This window comes from Mytilus californianus, unplaced genomic scaffold, assembly GCF_021869535.1.
Source record: "Mytilus californianus isolate M0D057914Y unplaced genomic scaffold, xbMytCali1.0.p SCAF_1, whole genome shotgun sequence".
In the NCBI taxonomy this organism is placed as follows: Eukaryota; Metazoa; Mollusca; class Bivalvia; order Mytilida; family Mytilidae; genus Mytilus; species Mytilus californianus.
In genome coordinates this window covers 5,201,012-5,221,055 of record NW_026262581.1, presented here as the reverse complement: position 1 = coordinate 5,221,055, position 20,044 = coordinate 5,201,012, and the positions used below count along the sequence as shown (strand labels likewise).

The 20,044-nt window shown below is 32.5% G+C and overlaps 1 protein-coding gene and 1 long non-coding RNA gene across 2 annotated transcripts; one reads left to right on the top strand and one right to left on the bottom strand.

Annotated features, from left to right (window-relative positions):
• The first annotated feature begins 7,489 nt into the window (after positions 1 to 7,489).
• On the top strand, positions 7,490 to 17,308 carry LOC127698375 (uncharacterized). Its single transcript, XM_052201790.1, has 5 exons — positions 7,490 to 7,875; positions 14,817 to 14,846; positions 15,296 to 15,474; positions 16,366 to 16,615; positions 17,019 to 17,308. Exons 1-5 carry the CDS (start codon positions 7,809 to 7,811, stop codon positions 17,201 to 17,203), a joined length of 711 nt encoding a protein of 236 aa, XP_052057750.1. The 5' UTR covers positions 7,490 to 7,808; the 3' UTR covers positions 17,204 to 17,308.
• On the bottom strand, positions 9,967 to 11,146 carry LOC127698459 (uncharacterized). The gene is made up of 3 exons (XR_007980846.1): positions 11,038 to 11,146; positions 10,413 to 10,529; positions 9,967 to 10,109 (listed from the first exon to the last, which is right to left on the bottom strand). It is a non-coding gene; the product is annotated as an uncharacterized LOC127698459 (long non-coding RNA).
• Positions 17,309 to 20,044: the final 2,736 nt, after the last annotated feature.

The following is a 20,044-nucleotide window of genomic DNA, read 5'->3' as shown; positions in this document are numbered from 1 at the left end:
CCTGGAATATCGTACCTACCGGGAGATTTATACTCCATATACAGGCGCTGTTGGAATGTAGCTACATAGAAATGGAAAGTTCACAATTGGGAAGCTGAAATCATCTCTTTTTGTCGTAAAATCTTGTTGTCAACCGACCCTCATTATCAATATCTAGATGTAAGTCGACATATGAGGCAGACTTAACTGTATCTGTTTGTATCATTTATCTCAAGTTCGATGGGATAGATGCGTTCAACATAGTCACATCATCTATATAGCGGAGAGTGAAGTTAAATGATAATGCTAGCTTTTTTAAATTCTTCCTAAGAAGCTCCTGTATGAAGCCAGCCTCATATGAATAAAGAAACAAGTCGACAAGAAGAGGAGAACAATTACGGCTCCCATTGGAATGCCGATTGCTTGTTGAAAAACACGCTCTCCAAACGTAACAAATATGTGGCCAATCAAGAAATTAAGCATCTTGATAATGTCAGTTTCAGAGAATTTTTCGTAAACAGTTAATTTATAATTATGACCATATCAATGTCTGATAATTCATGTCAACACAGAAGTGATCGTTCAATAATTAGTCAAATGAAGGGTGAGATTCATATTAATATGATATCAACATTTCTTGATACTTTCACCTAGTTATGAATAAAAGTGCCTGCGGGTATATGTAAATGAGAAAACGACACAAAAATGAATACTTGTTTAACACAGTGACACCTTATCTGATTAAAACTGGTAATATAATATTCAGCCAATCACTTATGATTGAAAAAAGAGCCAACAGCTGCGCTTTGTACACGCCATACTAACACTTCTGTCTTACGGGAGAATGAAATGAACAGTTGCAGAGGCGGATTTAGGGGGAGCAGGGGGGCCGGTCCCCCTTAATAGAGCTACATATATGGTAAATGAATAGACTTTTAACATGCCAAACTCCAATAGAACGTTGCCTATTTTGCAAATACTCCCCTCCCCCACTTTTTTTAAAATTCTGGATCCGCAGTTAGGAAATTTATTTATACCAATTGCATAATCAGTTTGGTAATATCATGCTACAAAATGAAATATGGTGAAGCGATCTATCTAAAAACGAAAACAAGACTGCAAAATTTACCGTCAAGTCACAGAAAGAAAAAAATGAAAACTTCAACCTTTGCAAATGATTGTCTGCAGAATTGTACACCCCTTAATCTTGAATAAATTGTTAACAAAATACTGCTTCATTATTTAACAATTTCACTAAAACAAATTAACGTTAATATTTAGAAAATTAAAATAATACTTTGTAAATCTCGTGCGTTCTCGAAGCGTTTTTCGGGATGTTCCTTCATCAGGAACGCTTTAACCCAAATATTTGAAACAAGGGAATGTATTAAAATACGTAGAAACATTGAAAGCTATATATATGACCAAAAGGGACCTAAAAAGATTAACCAAATTCAGCTAATGAAACTTTGCCTACGTATTTGGACATATATTATTTCTCCTGCTATTTTGAAACTGCTGCAACCAGCTATGTGTATTTATCGTTGAAGATAATGAAATGATTTTAGGAACATGAGTCAGACTTGCATACCTCAATATATCAAAATAAGATGTGATATGATGGCAATGAGACTATCCATCAAAGACTAAAAGACCAAAAAACTGTGACCACTACAGCAGTGGGAAATCAGTGACAAAATATTACCTCCTTTGTAAACACTGAAAACTAGATTTTCTCAATGTTTGTCCCGTTTAAGCAAGGACGCTATCAATTATGAATTCAAAAAGTTAGAGAAAAAATTCCAAAAAGAATCGATAGATATGCAGCAAAGATTAGCACTTTTGAAATTAAGTAACTAAGCAAATTCAAACGGACCTTATCCCGATGTAGACATTGAATGTGAATAGATTGAGAAGACCTCAAGTACATGTACAAAAATCGAGACGTATTGTATAAAAATTAGTAGAAAGATACCTACTTTATAAGAATAGTTATCTTTAATTTTTTAACCTGCACAGACAGAATTTTAAATTGTTATATTCACGAAAATACAATATTTCTATAGTGAATGTATATGTGACAAAAGACCGGTGTACTCGAAAACTTAGATTTGAAAAATGAGTATATTTTGGGGAATCGTAAAATGCTAAGGACTTTGTGGAACACTTCGAAAAATGGTGACACGAAAGATTTTTATATTTTGTATGTACATGATTTTTTCCAATTTTCAATATGCAGCAAAGATTAGATTTTTTTTAGATTTCAGTTTCACAAGCTTATTATGCAATTTCTCGATAAATACCGAACATAAAACATCGTGTATTTGCATATATATTTCTAATAACACAGTTTATAAAGGGGCATTAGATGTAAAATTCATGTTCACCGATTTGACTCAAATTCTTACATTCGACCTATAACATACTAAAACGCATAATTTTTTATCCAAATTATAAAAAAAGTCTAAAATAAACAACTTACGATGCATAGACTCGATAGTATGTATCAGCATTTCGTGTGTATTTTAGTGTAGACGCCATCTCATTAATCATGGAGGTGACCTCCGAAGACTGCTGACGGTCATATAACCCGATATAAACATAAACATAGATAAAAATAGATTGCGAACTCGTGCAATTGGATTTTTCTAGGTCTGTTTGATTTCATATTATACATTAAAAAATATGTTAATAATCGTTTTCACCTGTTTAAGAATAAGGTTTTTTTCTAGATAGGAATCAGTCAACCAAATGGTTTACCCTTGTTTCACTTCCAATGTTTACATTCGTTTCCATTTAATAACTGAACATGCCTAGTTCTCTAGCTATGGGGATCAATTAAAGTTCACAAGAATACGGATTCAATGAGGTCGAATTAATCACTTGCAAGTGAATAATTCATTAGCGATGTTTCTTTGCTTATTTTGACAAAACTGAACCAAACTGGCTGTTAAAAGCGAATTATTATTTCACCATTTCACTTTCATTAATGATTGAATAAAAAAAATCATATTCTATTTTTTTATATATCTCGTAGCTAATGTCCCATTAATTAACAAATAATTTCCTTAAAATGTACAATTATTATTTAGATACACTTTTGATATCACTTTTGATCAGTATCGTCACTGGCATTGTTTTATTATTGACTTTCTCGACTTTATCATAAGAAGAGTGAATTTTCTTTTTTTTTTTTTTTTCGTTCACTAGATTTCCCACTTTACGGGTCATCGCACAGCCGATGAAACAACTACCCACCAAAGATCATACGACTATGTTGTGAACAAGTACCGGTCATCGTACGGCCATACATGTGGTCGTGATTGTCATTTTGTTTATCCTTCGACTACATGTATGTCTTTGTTCTATTGGTTAACCACCTCTTGTTTTCCATAAAAAAATGCGAATTCGGTTAATGAAATTGGCATATGACGTAAATTATAATGACATTTATAAAAAAATGAAATCATGATTACAGTAAACAGGTGTTTCAAAGCTTGCACTGGATCTTGTTTTATTGCGCTGATCTTACTTTATGGGAACAGTGTTATGGATTGGTTTTCTGTTGTGAGGTTAATTGTCTGCAATTGCATGTACACTATTGCTTTCGTAACTAAAGAACTATTTAGGGTAAACAGTTTCTGATCAAATGAATAGTATAAGATCTTCTTTGTGATGCCGAGATGTGCTTGAAGCGGTGAAATGTTCTATACAAATTCAAATTAACTGCATGTACCTATCTTTGGCTAAATTCTGGAAAATTTTGTCCAAGTTCTACCACTTTGTAAGAATTTAATGTTTCTTTTTTTTGTAAGAATGTTAACACTGTGTCTAAACTACCCCGGCAAGAAATGTTTGGACTCAATTATATCTAATATTCGGTACGGTGATGGACTATCAACAAACAGAGAAAAGGTAGGATTTCTGTTTATTTATTTGTTATTTTTATGATATTGAAGAGTGTAAATACACATATAACTATTTTCGATTGTGAGATGTAATATTTTCTACAACCGTTTTGGATTAACGGAGAAATAAGTAAAAAGGCACGCCAAAATGATGAATTGAGTGAACCTTGCCTCGAAATTGTTTAATTTCTCGTCAAATTGTGCACATTGTACAGAGAGTAAGGTACGGAAAGAAAGATATTAACATGGAGATTGCAAGACTTGTCACTTTGAGCATCTTAATGTGTGTATGTATGTGCATGGAACAAAAGAAATGAGTCATGTAAACTGGAAGGACCCGGTTTTGTCAAAGTTGTTTACTACATAAGGACCCGGTTTTGTCTTTGCATATGACCCGATTTTGTTTCGTTTTAAAACCACAAATTTATGAAAAGAAACGTTAACACGGATCTGAACATTGTCCGTTGAAAGACATTTAATATATGAGCTTATTCATGAAAACTCATCTGTCTCTGTTTTCTCGTTTCTTATAAAATTTTAAGATGATATACGATATAGTTATATATCAGTGGCGGATCCGGGGGCGTAGAGGGCGTACGCCACCTTTATTGACCAAAAAAGTCAATGTACTTTGATCATTACACATTGGAGAGATAAAAGTACCGTTTATCTATAAAATTATTAATGAAATAATCATTGCATTTTCTGGATGGCCTGAGACTATTTTACTTATTTATACTTAAGTTAGTATAATAACTACAAGGAGGGGTTAACAGATTTAAACGCATAATTATTGCGATCCTTTGCGCTGCATGAAAATTCATAAAAAACCAAACTTTTAAACAGACTTATTCAGAAGGGATATAGTTACGATACTGTTGTCAGGTTATTATAAAGATGGCATTTTTTGGAATTGATATCGATTCACTCATAGGGTCTTTGCATGATAAATAAACTCATTTAATCTAAAACCAGTTGTTGGCAAGATACGGGTTATGTTCTTATATCGTATATTTTATTATGGTATAATACTAAACCGCTAACGGGAGGGATTGTGCTTGATTTTCATACGACGAAGACATAATCTTTCAGTCAGCTTAATTAAGGCGTGGAGCTGGCATGTCAGTAACTGCTAGTAGTCCTTTGTCGATGTATGTTTAATATTGTCATTTTGCTTAGTTTCTTCTGTTACCTATTCTAACATCGGACTCGGACTTCTTTTAAACTGAATTTTACTCTGACTGTTTGTTTATTCCACAATGGCTAGAGATATAGGGGGATAGTTGAGATCTCACAAAACATATTTAACCACGCCTCATTCATTTATATGTTTCGGAGTTTAGCGTGATGTCCATATTCGCTGAACTATTATACATTATTGTTTAGGGGTCAGCTGAAGCCCGCCTCCGGGTGCGGGATTTTCTCGCTGTGTTGAAGACCCATTGGATACCCCGAAGTAACACTATTTGTCCGCTATCAAAGAAGTTCCAGTAAAATGTTTATGTCACAAGAGAAAATGTCAAACTCCACAATGGAAATATATTGTTGCAATACATTGATATTTCAAGCGTCACAGATTCCCATAAAGCGATAAGGTCTATTCAGCGAGATAGGCCCTCTCATGGTTATTGCAGCCATATTGAATAGGGGCAATTTTCAAAATGGAGGTGAAAATACAGAGAGCTTAAACTTCAAATTGCGTTATAACCTTCATTTCTTTATATCTCGCCGTAAAAGGATACGTTTCTATACAAAGCAAAATTAAAAATAGTTTTTTCCCATTAAAGCAAGAATTCAAGCGTTTACGGATTCAAATAAATGTTGTCCTCTGAAAGAAACTGGCCTTCAAACTCCTGTAAAACGACGGGTTTTAATTTACGTTATACGATTGTGCATTATTTTCTATGATAAAACCGGGTCCTGCTTTGTAAAATTTTAGGACGAAACCGGGTCGTACACATTGACAAAACCGGGTCCTTCAATTTTGACATTACCCATTTCTTTCGTTTCATACACATTAATACAAATACTGAGGTGCTGAAAGTGACTAATCTTGCAATCTCCATGTTAATATCTTCCTTTCCGTACAATGTGCACAATTTAACGAGAAATTATCAAATTCGAGGCAAGGTTCACTTAATTCATCATTTTGACGTGCCTTTTTACTTATTTCTCCGTTAATCTAGAAACGTTGTAGAAAATATTACATCTTACAATCGAAAATAGTTATATGTGTATTTATATTCATCATTATCATAAAAATAACAAATAGATAAACAGAAATCCTACCTTTCTCCTTCTGTTGATGGTCCGTCATCGAACGGATATTAGATACTATTGAGTCCAAACATTTTTTGCCGGGGTAGTTTAGACACATTGGTTAAAGAGTTGACTGACCGAAACAAACTTTGTATGAAGCGGTTCCGTGCTTCACACTTAAAATGTGCGCACGATCAAGGCCTTCACAACACTACAATATTACAAAAAGACAGTCAATTCTACTTACATGTTTCAAATTAGTAGTCATGAAATTACGTTTTTTCGTTTGGTTGTGACGTTGTCACGGAGAGCACGTGCAATAATAGAAATTTCTTTTTATCGGGAAATAACATAATTAGTGAAAGTCTCAGGATTGTTGTCCGTCAATCATAATTACGGAATCTTATGAAACATCTAGGTTGTGTAATAATTGTCTAATACACTAGAACATTATTATTAATTGTTGATAATTCACGCCCCTAAAAACATCTAGGTTGTGTAATTATTGTCTAATACACTAGAACATCATAAATAATTGTTGATAAATCACGCCCCTAAAAACATCTAGGTTGTGTAATTATTGTCTAATACACTAGAACATCATAATTAATTGTTGATAATTCACGCCCCTAAAAACATCAAGGTTGTGTAATTATTGTCTAAGATACTAGAACATCATAATTAATTGTTGATAATTCACGCCCTTAAAAACATCTAGGTTGTGTAATTATTGTCTAATACACTAGAACATCATAAATAATTGTTGATAAATCACGCCCCTAAAAACATCTAGGTTGTGTAATTATTGTCTAATACACTAGAACATCATAATTAACTGTTGATAATTCAAGCCCCTAAAAACATCTAGGTTGTGTAATTATTGTCTAATACACTAGAACATCAAAATTAATTGTTGATAATTTACGCCCCACAAAAGAGCAAAATGTGTAGCTAGAAAACTTGTCATATATTGAGCTTGTAAAGCTCTCATCAGCTACTGTTCTTTAGTCTAGATATATGAGTGTATACTTTTTCGTTATTGCATCCTAAATTGGTTCTTATCAAACAATAAAGAGATACATTGTACTTCAATTTTGGATCTATGACCTAACTGAATGCCGAGGTAAGTTGTTATATCGCTTTACACTAACAAAACTGTCCCCAGAGGTCAGACTCTCGTCCTACATTAATCTGTTGCTATAAAAATGTACTTTTTCGTGATACAACGAAAAATTTGATACTTAAACACTAACTGTTGGTGCGTCTTTTTAAGACCAAATAGTATCATGCTTTTGAATCCGTTTTAAAATTATTACCGTCTATTCAGTCTTCTTTTAATGAAACCCTGTACATGATGCTTGATTATGTTGTTTGTTAGAAGGTTATAAGCCGACAGATCTTGAATAAACCCAAACAAATGGGATGTAGTCTTTCAAAATCGATGTTTATGATTTAATGTAAATAAAAATGGGCAAACTGTCCTCTGAAGTTACAAGGAAACACTGCTATGTACCTTAATGCGTTTGATGATAAACCCGGATAAACCTTGTGACGCAATATTGACTGTTGTACACAATGTCTGTACACCCTGCTATGTATGTCCTATATAAGTAAAGAACAATCTACCACCAGCACATCTGTAGGACTGATACAGGCACAAACATGAAGTACTTGGTTATAGTTCTCTTTGTCGGAGTAGCTTTTGCAGCACCATCTGAAAATAAACGGGGTAAGTTTTTAGGAAATTGTTTTGCGAGACATTTACTGAAGAATTCTAAATTCAGAGCAAAACACTTAATCTACTTCATTTTTGTGCAGGACTAACTATGAAATACTTATTATGTGTACTGGGCACATTTGGCTGGGTTCAACATACACTTGCACTTGTCGATCGCTCAAAAGAGAACTCGGCTTATCAAATGATTGGAATGGTGACTTCGTGTCAAAACGATGTGAATAAAAGGAGACGGAGGTGTACGGAAGTGAGACAGCAACCCAAGACAAAAAAAAGGCATCTAGAACTTAACATACGGTTCTAAACGAGTGTAGTCCTGCTCTGCAACATGAAATCCTTGTATATTCGACACAGCAGTGATTCACATTTTGATAATCAATCTTTTTTTTACTTTAAATTTTTCGTCATACGACCGGATCGTATTTTTGAGCTACACGTGGTCACACGCAGTAAAATGTTTATCGTTAACATTTTCGTAATAAACATATTACTGTTGTCAAATGGATTATACCTCATTTCCAATTTCTTTATTACTAAAGCAGTCTGACTTATGCTATTGAACAGCGATCTCCGATATACAAAGTTCCTGTTATTTGGCCTTGGAAATCGAGGCAAAGCTTAATAAACAATTTACGGTAAAAATTAAGGATTTCCAACTAACTTATTTCAAAAGATGAAAAAGAACACAAAATGGTGCTAAATAGCTATCTGTATTTTTTTTTTTTTATCAAAATGACTACTCAAAAGTATAAGTTTTTTCTTTTCGAAAATTTGAAAATCATAAAAGCATTAACTTCTTATGTTTTGCTATATATGTAGGACTCTAAAGTGCGATGGTACTCTAAAGTGCGATTGTCACGCTAAAGTGCGATGGTCTACGCTAAAGTGCGATGGTGTTAGACGCTAAAGTACGATGGTTGTTTGTTAATTTTAGTGCAAATAGATGACACGCTAAAGTGCGATGGTATGACACGCTAAAGTGCGATTGTATAAGACACGCTAAAGTGCGATGGTATAACACGCTAAAGTGCGATGGTCCGGCAAGCTAAAATGCGATCGTATTTGACAAGCTAAAGTGTGATGGTATAACACGCTGAAGTGCGATGGTATTGCATGAAACAGTACGATGGTATATGACACGATAAAGTGCGTTTGTATAACACACCATTAATCCAATGGTGAAACGGTAATGGGGTTAATGCAATGGTTTTTGTTTTTTATGTGTTTATAATAGTTTTTCTTTTATTGTATTATTTATGAATCATGCCGTCTTTTGAATTGTTTTACACTAGTTATTGTGTTGTCCTATATAGCCTTATTTAATGCTCCACGTTGAAGGTCATAATGTAATTAGGTGCATACACCAACGAAATTTGGTCTTAAGTGTATAGTTGTTTCGTTGACAAGTACACCGCATTTGTTTTTGTTTTTTGTTTTGTATATAAATCAGTCCGTTTCAATTGTCGTTTAATACCATTTGGGCGTTAACTTATAGATTAATATCTGCGGGGTTAGCCATACGGTAACCTATAGTTAATTAGAATTAATGACATTTAGCCTTGGATAGAGATTGTCTCATTGGCAATCATAGTATGATACTAATCTCTGGTCGTTTCGTTACTGTCTTGATGACCAGTATTCGTCTCTTTCACAGACTCGTCTCATTGGCAATCATATTATGATAATACATCTCTAGTTTTTAAGTTGCTGTCTTATTGGCGAATATGAATCTCTTTAACAAACATACTTTTACTTTTACTTTTACAAATTGTGACTTGGATGGAGAGTTGTCTCATTGGCACTCATGCCACATCTTCTGATATCTGTATAATAAAACCTATTGTAAAAAATATTTTATAAAATAATTCAATTACAAAGTAAAAAGTAGACTTTATTTGACCCAACTAAATGACATGGAATTCATAAAATAATTGTCTAAATCAAATTTGGACGAATTAGATATTTAGAAACTTGATGATTTTTGCCATTTTCAAGCTCTTTTAAGGTATATACCTTCCCCTTACTGTCGTCATTTTCAATGTTTATAACAAGTCCTTTCTTCCAATATCCTGAAAGAAAAACTTTGTTCCCGCTGATAGAGCTGAATTTGGTTTAAAGTCAATAATTTCATTAACTGCAGGATGAAAGGTTTGCATTTCTGTAATTTTGGATACTTTTTTGGGGAACAACTCCTCCGGATACATGCTACTGTCCCATTCTTCACGATTCTGAAAAGTGTAAAAATAAAGTTACAATAAAATATAACATTAAATCAAAGCATGAAAATAACAAATGTAACAAATTGAAACAATCATTAAAAAAATTGTTCAAGTGATTATGAATTAAACAAAGTCCCTAATTAAAATATAAAAATTTCGCTATTAATGCAAATATTATGTTTTTTTTGCTTAAAAGTGTCATAATACTTTGATTTAGCATTCAATAGTACGTAACCAACAAATAATAGATTACACTCTATTCGTTCACCTTGATTATTATTTATATTTTGTCACAATAAATAAGTTTCTTACTTCAGACATATAGATTTCGGTTTCCAAGTGACGGCGTTTAAAGCCTGGCATACCAGAATCAGTATGTTGTATGAATCTCCTTGCATACAGGTCTTTATAATATGGGCTAACTTCTGACTGAAAGCAAATAAGAAATGGTTTAATAATATTCTATAATTTTTAAGCGTACATAACATTTTGTACACAAACTACGCTGTTGGTGTTTTCCTTTGGTTTGTTTTACATTGGTTTTACGAGACATTTTATAGCTGACAATGTTGTATAGGTTTTGCTCATTTCTAAAGGCCGAACTATGACCAATAGCTCTAAACTTCTATATCATTTGGTCTTTAGTGGTGAGTTGTCTCATTGGATATCAAACTACATCTTCTCATTTTTGTATTCTAACTTTTTAAAACAAAATTAATTATTAAGTAAGTATAGCTGCTTATTTACAACGCTTAGTACGCATGAATAAATAGTTATTTACATTTGTATGAAGTGTTTGAATAATTACTCGTAATACATTAACACACACCATGCAGTAAAATAGAAATAAATTTCGTTTAAAAATACCATTGAAATTGATAGTGTTTAGGCTGTATTTTTAAGAGCTACTTTTTTAAAAGTTATAAAATTTACGTACTTGATGTAAACTTGTATTGCGCATCATTTGTGAATTTGTGATATCTTGCAGTGGCTGAGACATTTGGAGCTGCTGTTGTGACGGTATCATTTCATTCGATCTGTTAGAAGTCTGTAGGGTATAATTTACCTAAAACGACAGAAATATTTGTATTTTTAAATAGGGTATTAATTTTAAAAGTATAATAAGATTTACAAAATTTTGTGACCAATTGAACTTTTTTTCAGAATTAAAAAATCGGATGTAATCCAATTACCCAATCTAAACGTTTAATAGTGATCAAAACATCTTAGCAATACTTACCTCGACATTTTCAACGCCATTTTCGGGCTGCATATAATGCACATTGCTAGTTATAGTTTCATTTCCTGTTATAACCTGAAATGTAAAGAAAACAAATAATCATTCACAAACAAGTACTATGTAAGCAAATTCCAAGTACTTTATCTTCCATTACAATTTTTTTAACCTTATTACAATTAAGTTATAATTATATGAAATGACTTAATTTGAAAACAGTTAAAATAAACAGTTATGTAACATACCGATTCACTTTCATTGATCATGTTGGTAATTCGTGTTCCACAACGACTCAACAAATTCCTGATAATCATTTTCTGCATCCATTCTGGCAATTTCTTGAGCTTTTTTATGCACACTTTCACTGTTAATCTATAATTATGCAATTAAAATGTTTTGTAAATCAAGTATTGTAACAAGAAGGAATTTTAACTTATTTTAAACATATAAATTTATGTTATGCAATGTTTTAATTTGTTGTTTAATAGAAAAAATTATAACATTAATGCGCTTTTAAATAGAACAAGGTTTTCGCACTCACCTCAGAATTTGTACTTAATGCACCAATTGTTGCAGAATCAGTGGTTAATTTATTATCTATCATCTCAGACTGCTGGTCTTCATTATTTTTCTACAAAGACATTTTTCATGTGAAATCTTTATAATACACTGGTACAATATAAGCTAACAAGTAAAAGATATATTTAAAATCTTATTTACGACTTGTGTGCAATTGACAACCCACTTTAGTGAAATATTTTGTTTTACAAGTTCCATTATTTTTAATTTATTTTATATAAACAAGCAACTATTTTAATACCTGATTAACAACCCCGGGTTCTGCATCAGTAATTCCATTAATTTTCTCTGATTTTAAGTTTTCATTTAATGTCAAGTTATTGTTGTCGTCATCATCTTCCTCTACATCCACGTGAGCCATCTCTAGAAATTCTTTTTCCTCTTTAGTTAAGATTACACTTTGCAACCTAAACATAAACAGTACAATAAAAAAATTTATTCAAGTATAAATAAACAAAAGGTTGAGTGTTATTGTCCAGTATATGCATGTAATATTTGGCACTGTACGTTCAACATGCAAACATCATTTTTCACTGTGTTAACTTGAAGAAATTACCAGAAATAATAAAACTATTTACTTATATTTTATAATAAACACAAACTTTAAACTTGGTGTAATGTTTTATTCTTAAATATAACCGTTGGATTCGTGTATAAAATTGTGTTTATAAGATGATCTTTTAAACTGTACTTTTCAGTGTGGGGTTTTATCATTATCAAACATCGTATTGCAACCTATTTTTTTTGTTTTTATATATGTGATTTGTGTTTAAATTGAATATTGTCCTATTTGCAATGATACCTCATTTTCTTATTTATAATTAAAAAAGTTTATATAATTTACCTGTTCTTCTAATGCCATTGAAAAGTTTGGTCTCTTGAAAAATCTTTGATGGGGTGTCATTGGTCTAGTAGATTTGTTCACTCTGTTGTTATATTTGTAATAAAACTCTCCAAGTAAACTCTGCCAATCTCTTGTGTCAACAAATTGGGCTCTAAAGTATGCAACAACTGTCCTATTAAATCTTTCCACGCGTCCTGAAATTATGGCGTAAAAAAGTGTTATAACATTGTTTTAAATTCTATATTTAATGAATATAGCATTTTGAAGATAATAGTTTAGTTTATTATTTTATAGGTATACCGTTTGTCTACATTAAAGGTATAAAAATTTTTACAAAATAACGTTTTAGCGTCCCGTCCCCATTTAAATATTCATAAAAAAGTTAAAAAAAAAAAAAAAAGCCTGTTAAAGATGTAAACCTGGACATAATGTAAAGGCAATATATATTTCTATTGCTTTTTCTATTGTAATGAATAGGTGATACTAAATTATTATTTAATATTATAGTACAATTCAGTTTTTTTTAACTAACCTTGTGATTGAGGATGGTACGGACGACCATTAATTTTTGTTGTTTTAAACTAATCTATCACTGCACAAAGATCTGCATTGTTAAATTCTTTCCCGTTATCCGTCTGGAGAATCAGAGGTGGACCAAATATATAGATAAATTTTAGGAGCAATTCGGAAACTTCCTTTGCTGTCTTCTGCTTAAGATGTCCACCAAAGGCAAAGCGGCTGTAGCAGTCAACAATATTACATATGTAATTATATCCTTTACATGGAGGCATCTTCTTTAAATCCATTTGCCACCTACTATTGGAATAGGTAGCTGGTATTGGTTTTCTAGTTATTTGTGTCTTTGGTAAATCAACCGCTGCAAGGCATTGCGAACATTTTACATGTTGCTTAAACAGTAATCTAGTATTTTCACGAACTACGGGAAAATATGATTTCCTTAATGTTTCATAAATAGCGTCACTTTTGCGGTGATCAATTTTATGATTGTTGTTAATTTCCACTATCATTTCTTCTTTAGATAAGACTCTTCTATGATTGTCTCCTACCTTTGTACTTCTGTGGTACAATGAACAAGTATGGTCATCATACAGAAAGTTGGCCAAATACTTTCTAACACTTGTATCTCCCATTCGTAAGTTTAGTTCCTCCTTTATTTTTTTAGCACCCCAGCTATTTTCATCAAATTTGTTTTTGCATATCAAATTTACCTCTTCCAATACCGACCAAAAATGTTCCCGATTAGGATCATTAGTTTCTCTTTTCTTTCTTTTTTTGTCAAGTATAAACCCTTCATCTGGACACAAATCCTGGTTTAACGGCACGTCCATTTTTTGTTTGTACAAAAGGCTAAACGTCATAATGATAGTATTGTTGCAAACGTCCATACTTTCGCGAACAAACGCACTTTCGCGGAAAAACGCACTTTAGCGTATTGAGCCATCGGACTTTAGCGTGTTCCACTTAATAGCACAGACCATCGCACTTTAGCGTATCAGACCATCGCACTTTAGCGTATGCCATCGCACTTTAGCGTGATCATCGCGTTTTAGCGTCCCCATCGCACTTTAGAGTCCTACATATATATTCTATTAATTACCATTAATAAAGAGCACACGAACAATAGTAGTAAAATCATACCCTGTTAGGTGTCCGACCCTGCTTTATCCGAGGCAACTAAAAGTAATGGAAAATGGTATATCGTCGCCAAAACCCGCCGCAACATATGCTTACAAAATTTTACAAACTACTGAAACATGATAGAACATTTAACATTAAAGATGACTGTTTTTGCGAACAACATAGATGTAAAACTCAAAAATGTTATACACCAAACCGTGACAGAGACCCCGGTAAATTTTATATTTGAATGCCTAAATAAACATTGTTTAGGCAAAGTTGGAATATATTAATATGAAGTCAATCCTGGTAAAGTTTTTAATACGCATCGGACTGGTAAGTAATAAATACAAACATGTAACAGACAAACATAATATCAAAGCACTCCTGACAAAATGGGTTTTATTTTTCACTTTAGAGAAAAGACAAGTGCTGCCAAACTGTGTAGGTGAGTAGAATTAATATTTTATGGCTCTTAGATGTTCTACTCTGTTAAGCTGAAAAATTCAGCACGTTCCTCTAATCATTCTAAATATGGTTCACTTTTGATCATATTTTGATGACTGGCTCCATTCAATGTTACTTTAAAATTAATATAACCTAATAACAGCTCTTGTATTTCCACCCTGGACAAATAAGTTTATTTTTGAGCCACAGTTGTTATATACCCAACATGTTTTCAAACTAATATCTTACCATGAATGTTAAATAGTTACATGCGTGACAGTCTTGTCAATTAAAGTGAACTTTATTCCGCGAAGAACATTTTTTTTCTACTAATAAAAATATGTCATATTATGGAAGATAAATATCTATACATTGAAGTCTTTAATATGACAAATTGTGATACTTTTTTCTAAAAACAAATTTATTCTGGCCATCTATGTTATATTTCAGATTCATACCAGAATGTAGCTGACCCATGCAGGAGGAATACTAATAATAGAGTATACTATCCTCATCCACGAGACCAAACAAAATTCCTCCAATGTGATGTTTTCGGACGAATGTTTGTAGTTCAGTGTCCAGCTGGTGAGATCTATAACCAAGCTACTACTACATGTATCAAACCACAGGTATATACGATTACAAACTCTCTACAACTTAATTGAACAATCATGAATAGATCAAGTTTTGTCATTCCATCCCTGTAAAATTAACTATTTAAGTCGAACTTCATCATTTGCATTTTTTTTCTTATTAATTTTGTTCTAATATCATCTAAAGAGACCTATAGTTGCTTAAATCCACGTCATTTGGTGGATAGTTGTCTCATTGGAATCATGCCACATCTCCTTATTTTATAACGATTCACCTCGCTTTGAAATTTTCCAGCTTTAAACCGAACAAATATCTTAATGCCTGGATGAAGCAGTAGACTAATTTTAGATGCAGATGATATAATCTACGAAATAACGGGGACAATAAGTCATAGGAGAGATAATTAACAACAACACTGTCGCAACTACCTTTACCATGATTTTATTTTAGACATCTAAATGTATAACCCTTGTATAACTTTGAACGGTAGTTTCATAATTTGTATTAGATTTAAGTGAATGTCCACCTTAATTGTCATATAAAGTCTTTTGGTTTATTTATATGTATCGGAGTTTAGTGTGACGTCCATTTTCGCTGAACACATTATTGTTTAGGGGCCAGCCGAAGCCCGCCTCCTGGTAAATCCCGCTGTGTTGAAAATCCATTAGTGGCCTTGGGCTGTTTTCTGCTCTTTGGTCGAGTTGTTGTTTCTTTGACATATTCCCCGTTTCCACTCTCAATTTTATCTCTCTGGTATACTAAGCAGAACAAGTATAGGCTAAAATATTTAAATCCCATATTTCAGAAACTCTGTACGTAAGTTAACATTTTGAATGTTGACTGTTTTTCTGAGAACAAATGTAAAAGAAGTATACATAATTAAATTTTGGCATGATCAGATACTAGTACTTGCTTTTCTATTTCAGACCACAACCTTACAGACAACAAACACAGGAATGCAAAATCCTTGTACGGCTGCTAACATCAACAACGGCAAAATTTACTTTTCTGTAGCTACAGATAGCCATCAATTCATTGAATGTGATCTCAATGGAAACGCAAACGTCCTAACATGTCCGTCACAGTTACTTTGGGATGAGAACCGTCTGTCATGTGTTTATCAATTCCAGAGTGGGGTTTTGGTTACAACACCTAATCCAAATGGTGGCTTAGGAGGTAAATCATATTATAAAATGGCAAATTGACCTGTTTTTTGCAGATATTTGCTCAAATTGTTATATTCCCTAATCATGTAACCATGAATCTTTCATTTTTTCTTGCAAAATGCTCTAAAACCACTTTTTGTGTCATTAATTAGAAATAAGAAGATGTGGTATGAGTGCCAATGATACAACTCTCCATCCAAGTCACATTTTAAAATTACTTATTTTTTGACATCTTCTCTTAAGTATTGGCAATTGCTTGATATTATGTCAACTAATTTCAGACCTAACGGGAAATCTCAAATCTTATAAAAAAAAGTCAGGACAAGGCTATTACTTTTATGGATGAAAACTGTGCCAGCTCTCTATGCAGTACAAGATGCTCTCATTATATACATTTACATTTTCTGTTACAGGTGTAGCCAATCCTTGTAGAGGATCTTCAACAAGCAGGCAGTTTTTCTCCCATCCAGATGCTACCAAATTCATTCAATGTGACATTGCTGGTAATGCTTTTGTTTTAACCTGCCCTTCAGGATTAGTTTGGAACCAGTTCTCCACCACATGCGTCTCACCTTTCACTATGGTCGCCGGTGGATAGACTTTTTGATGTAAATTACACAATGGTGAAATTATTTCCAAAAGTGAAGAGATCTTATCTTGTCATAATATAGTTAATACAATAAAAACTCTGGTTCTTGTTCAACTTTGTCATGATTAGTTTTTATTTGAAGATACTTTCTTATATCAAATACCTTATTGACAGGGTTTGATAAGAAGCAGTTCTAACCCTTACAATTGACATCTCCAAACTCTTTCTTTGGAGACAAATTTGTTGTATTGTAAATGGAAATTCCTGTAAGGCTAACAGCCCAAATGCATTGATCTTGAAAGAATAATCGTAAAAGATCTGGTTTCGGATCGTGAATGCAATTAAGTGTAATTCTACTTCAAACACTGTGAAAAATCTGCTGTATTTTCAAAAGGTGAACAAAATATGTCTGTCAAAATGATTAACTTCCTTAATAATATTGTGCACTACGTTATAGAAAAAAATGCAGTACTTTTTTTTAAGAAAACACAAAATGCGACACACAATCCTAAGAGAACCATTAAGAGAAGATCTTGTTTTGTATCTATACATGGTCACATTCCAAATATGTATATATCATGATATATTTGAAACTTAATCTTTAGTCTGTCAAATAGTCCAGTAAGATGAAATTATGTTATTACTTGAAAAAGTTCATAATATTTTTGAAAAAGTATATTTTTTGTTGATTTTTAATCAAAATTGATCGCGAAAGATCAGGCAACGCATTATTTTGATCGTGAAAGATCAGGCAACGCATTATTTTGATCATGAAAGATAAGGCGTGACCAGACTGAATGACCAGAAAACAACATTTCTTTTACCAATTGATATACCTGTAATTGGTTGAAGTGTGTAATTACTTACCAAAAACGTAAATTAATGCTTTCATTTTTTTGGTGACATATACACACTATACATATAGACCCATATTTAGACCTGTTTTCATTTAAGAAACAATGCTTACTAGGCATCCATTATAATAAGACCTCCTAAAGCGTAAATTATCGAAAAGTAAATATCTATGTATGTATAATGCTAAATGCATCCATGAATGAGTGAAGCGAGAAGGGATCTGGTGGTCTTCCCCTGGAAGTGCCTTTATGTGTACATTTTTGTTTTCGTAAGGGTTTAACTTAGATCAAAGAAGCTTTATCATTTTACTTTACATAAAGGTATATTGAAGATGTTCTTTCCATTAGCACTACAAACTTTTCTGATTGTGTCCCATTAATAGTCCTGAACTAGAGGTTATAGACACCACATGCAGCGTTCTCTGTCTCATTTAAGACAAACTCCGGTTGCCATCTCAATACCAGAGTCTATGACAAACGAATTGATTTCAATTTTTAAATTATAAATTTTCCTCACCTTACTTAGCAGCCGTTTACCAACTGTATCCGCGTATGGAGTATAATTTTCTCAATTACTCAGGGTCTACTTCAAAAATAATACAGGATGATCTTGAGTTATAGATTCTAGGTGATGTCACTGTGTAGAATTTTCTCTACTTCACAGTTTTACCTTTATTTGTTTTTGTAGTTTTATATTCCATTTGGTCGTATGACCCCTTGACGTGGTTCGGCATATGTGCATCCCGCTTTCAGGTTTTTTGCTTTTAGTGTTGCTTATGAGGGTGGGACCTGAGATGCGATGCAGACACATGAGGTTTTTATAGTGTTGTTTTCATTTTGTATACCCTTGTATTTATATTTTACTTATTTTGTATTTTATCGGGAAAGTGTATATGTCATTATGCTATTATTAACTACTAAAACTGTTTATGTTGGCGTCTTTGTTTGATTTAATTGTATATTTGAATGTTTAATTCAGTTGTGTTGTAGGTCTGTTATGTATGTTTACACAGTTTTTGCTGCTGGATCCCAGTTATGGCCACGCTAACCAATTATGTCTGTTTGGGTTGCTCACCAATTCTGACCATTTAACAGAACATTAAACAAATGTCATACAAGTGGCCATTTAGCTAAAAAACTGGTTTAACTCACCATTTTCGTAGGAAAATGCCTGTGTCAAGTCAGGATTATCACAGTTGTTTTCCTGTGTTTTTTTAAACAATGTTTTTTTTTCCAATTTTTACAAAAATTAACAAGGATCTTCGTTTTATAGATATGGCTGTGCATAAAAATTATTGGAAATCAGATGAGACAATCTTAACTTTTCATAAGACATAAAACTTATGCAGGACGGACAAACGGACTTATATTGTTGTAAAGCAACTAATCGGTTTGGTATTATCAAATAATCAGTTCCAATGGCATTAAACTATCAAAGTCCTATTCGCGAACCAAAGTGAGGGAATAAAGTCATTCAAATCCAATCTTTTGCTATAACAATTACAAATAAATAGTATCATGTGTTTAAAAAATGATTTTATCGTTTTCGTCGATTTTGCAATGACGAATAAGCGGCAACAAATCTTTCACGAAACTTTTCACGATCATCAAAAAGCCGTACCCGATCTTTCGCGATCCGAAATATCAAATTTTTACAAATATTCCCATTTTTGCATAGATTCTGATTAAACTAAAACTAAATATCTTTAAGAACCATTCTAAATAGTAATATGGAACGATATTTTTTGAGTGAAAAGTAGTTTATTTATTGAAAATATGAAAACAAATCATGTTTGTTTACATTTTATTTCTTTGAAATTTCGAGGAGCAATCTGCCTTTTGTAGTTTTGTTAAAAAACTACTTTTAAACCTTGATTTTTCTCGAATACTGATCATAATGTTGAATCATTTTGACAGACAGTTTTATTTTTCCAATATTTGTCATAATTAGTCATTAATTAAATTAGATTATTTACTGACGTTGTATGTGTCTTCT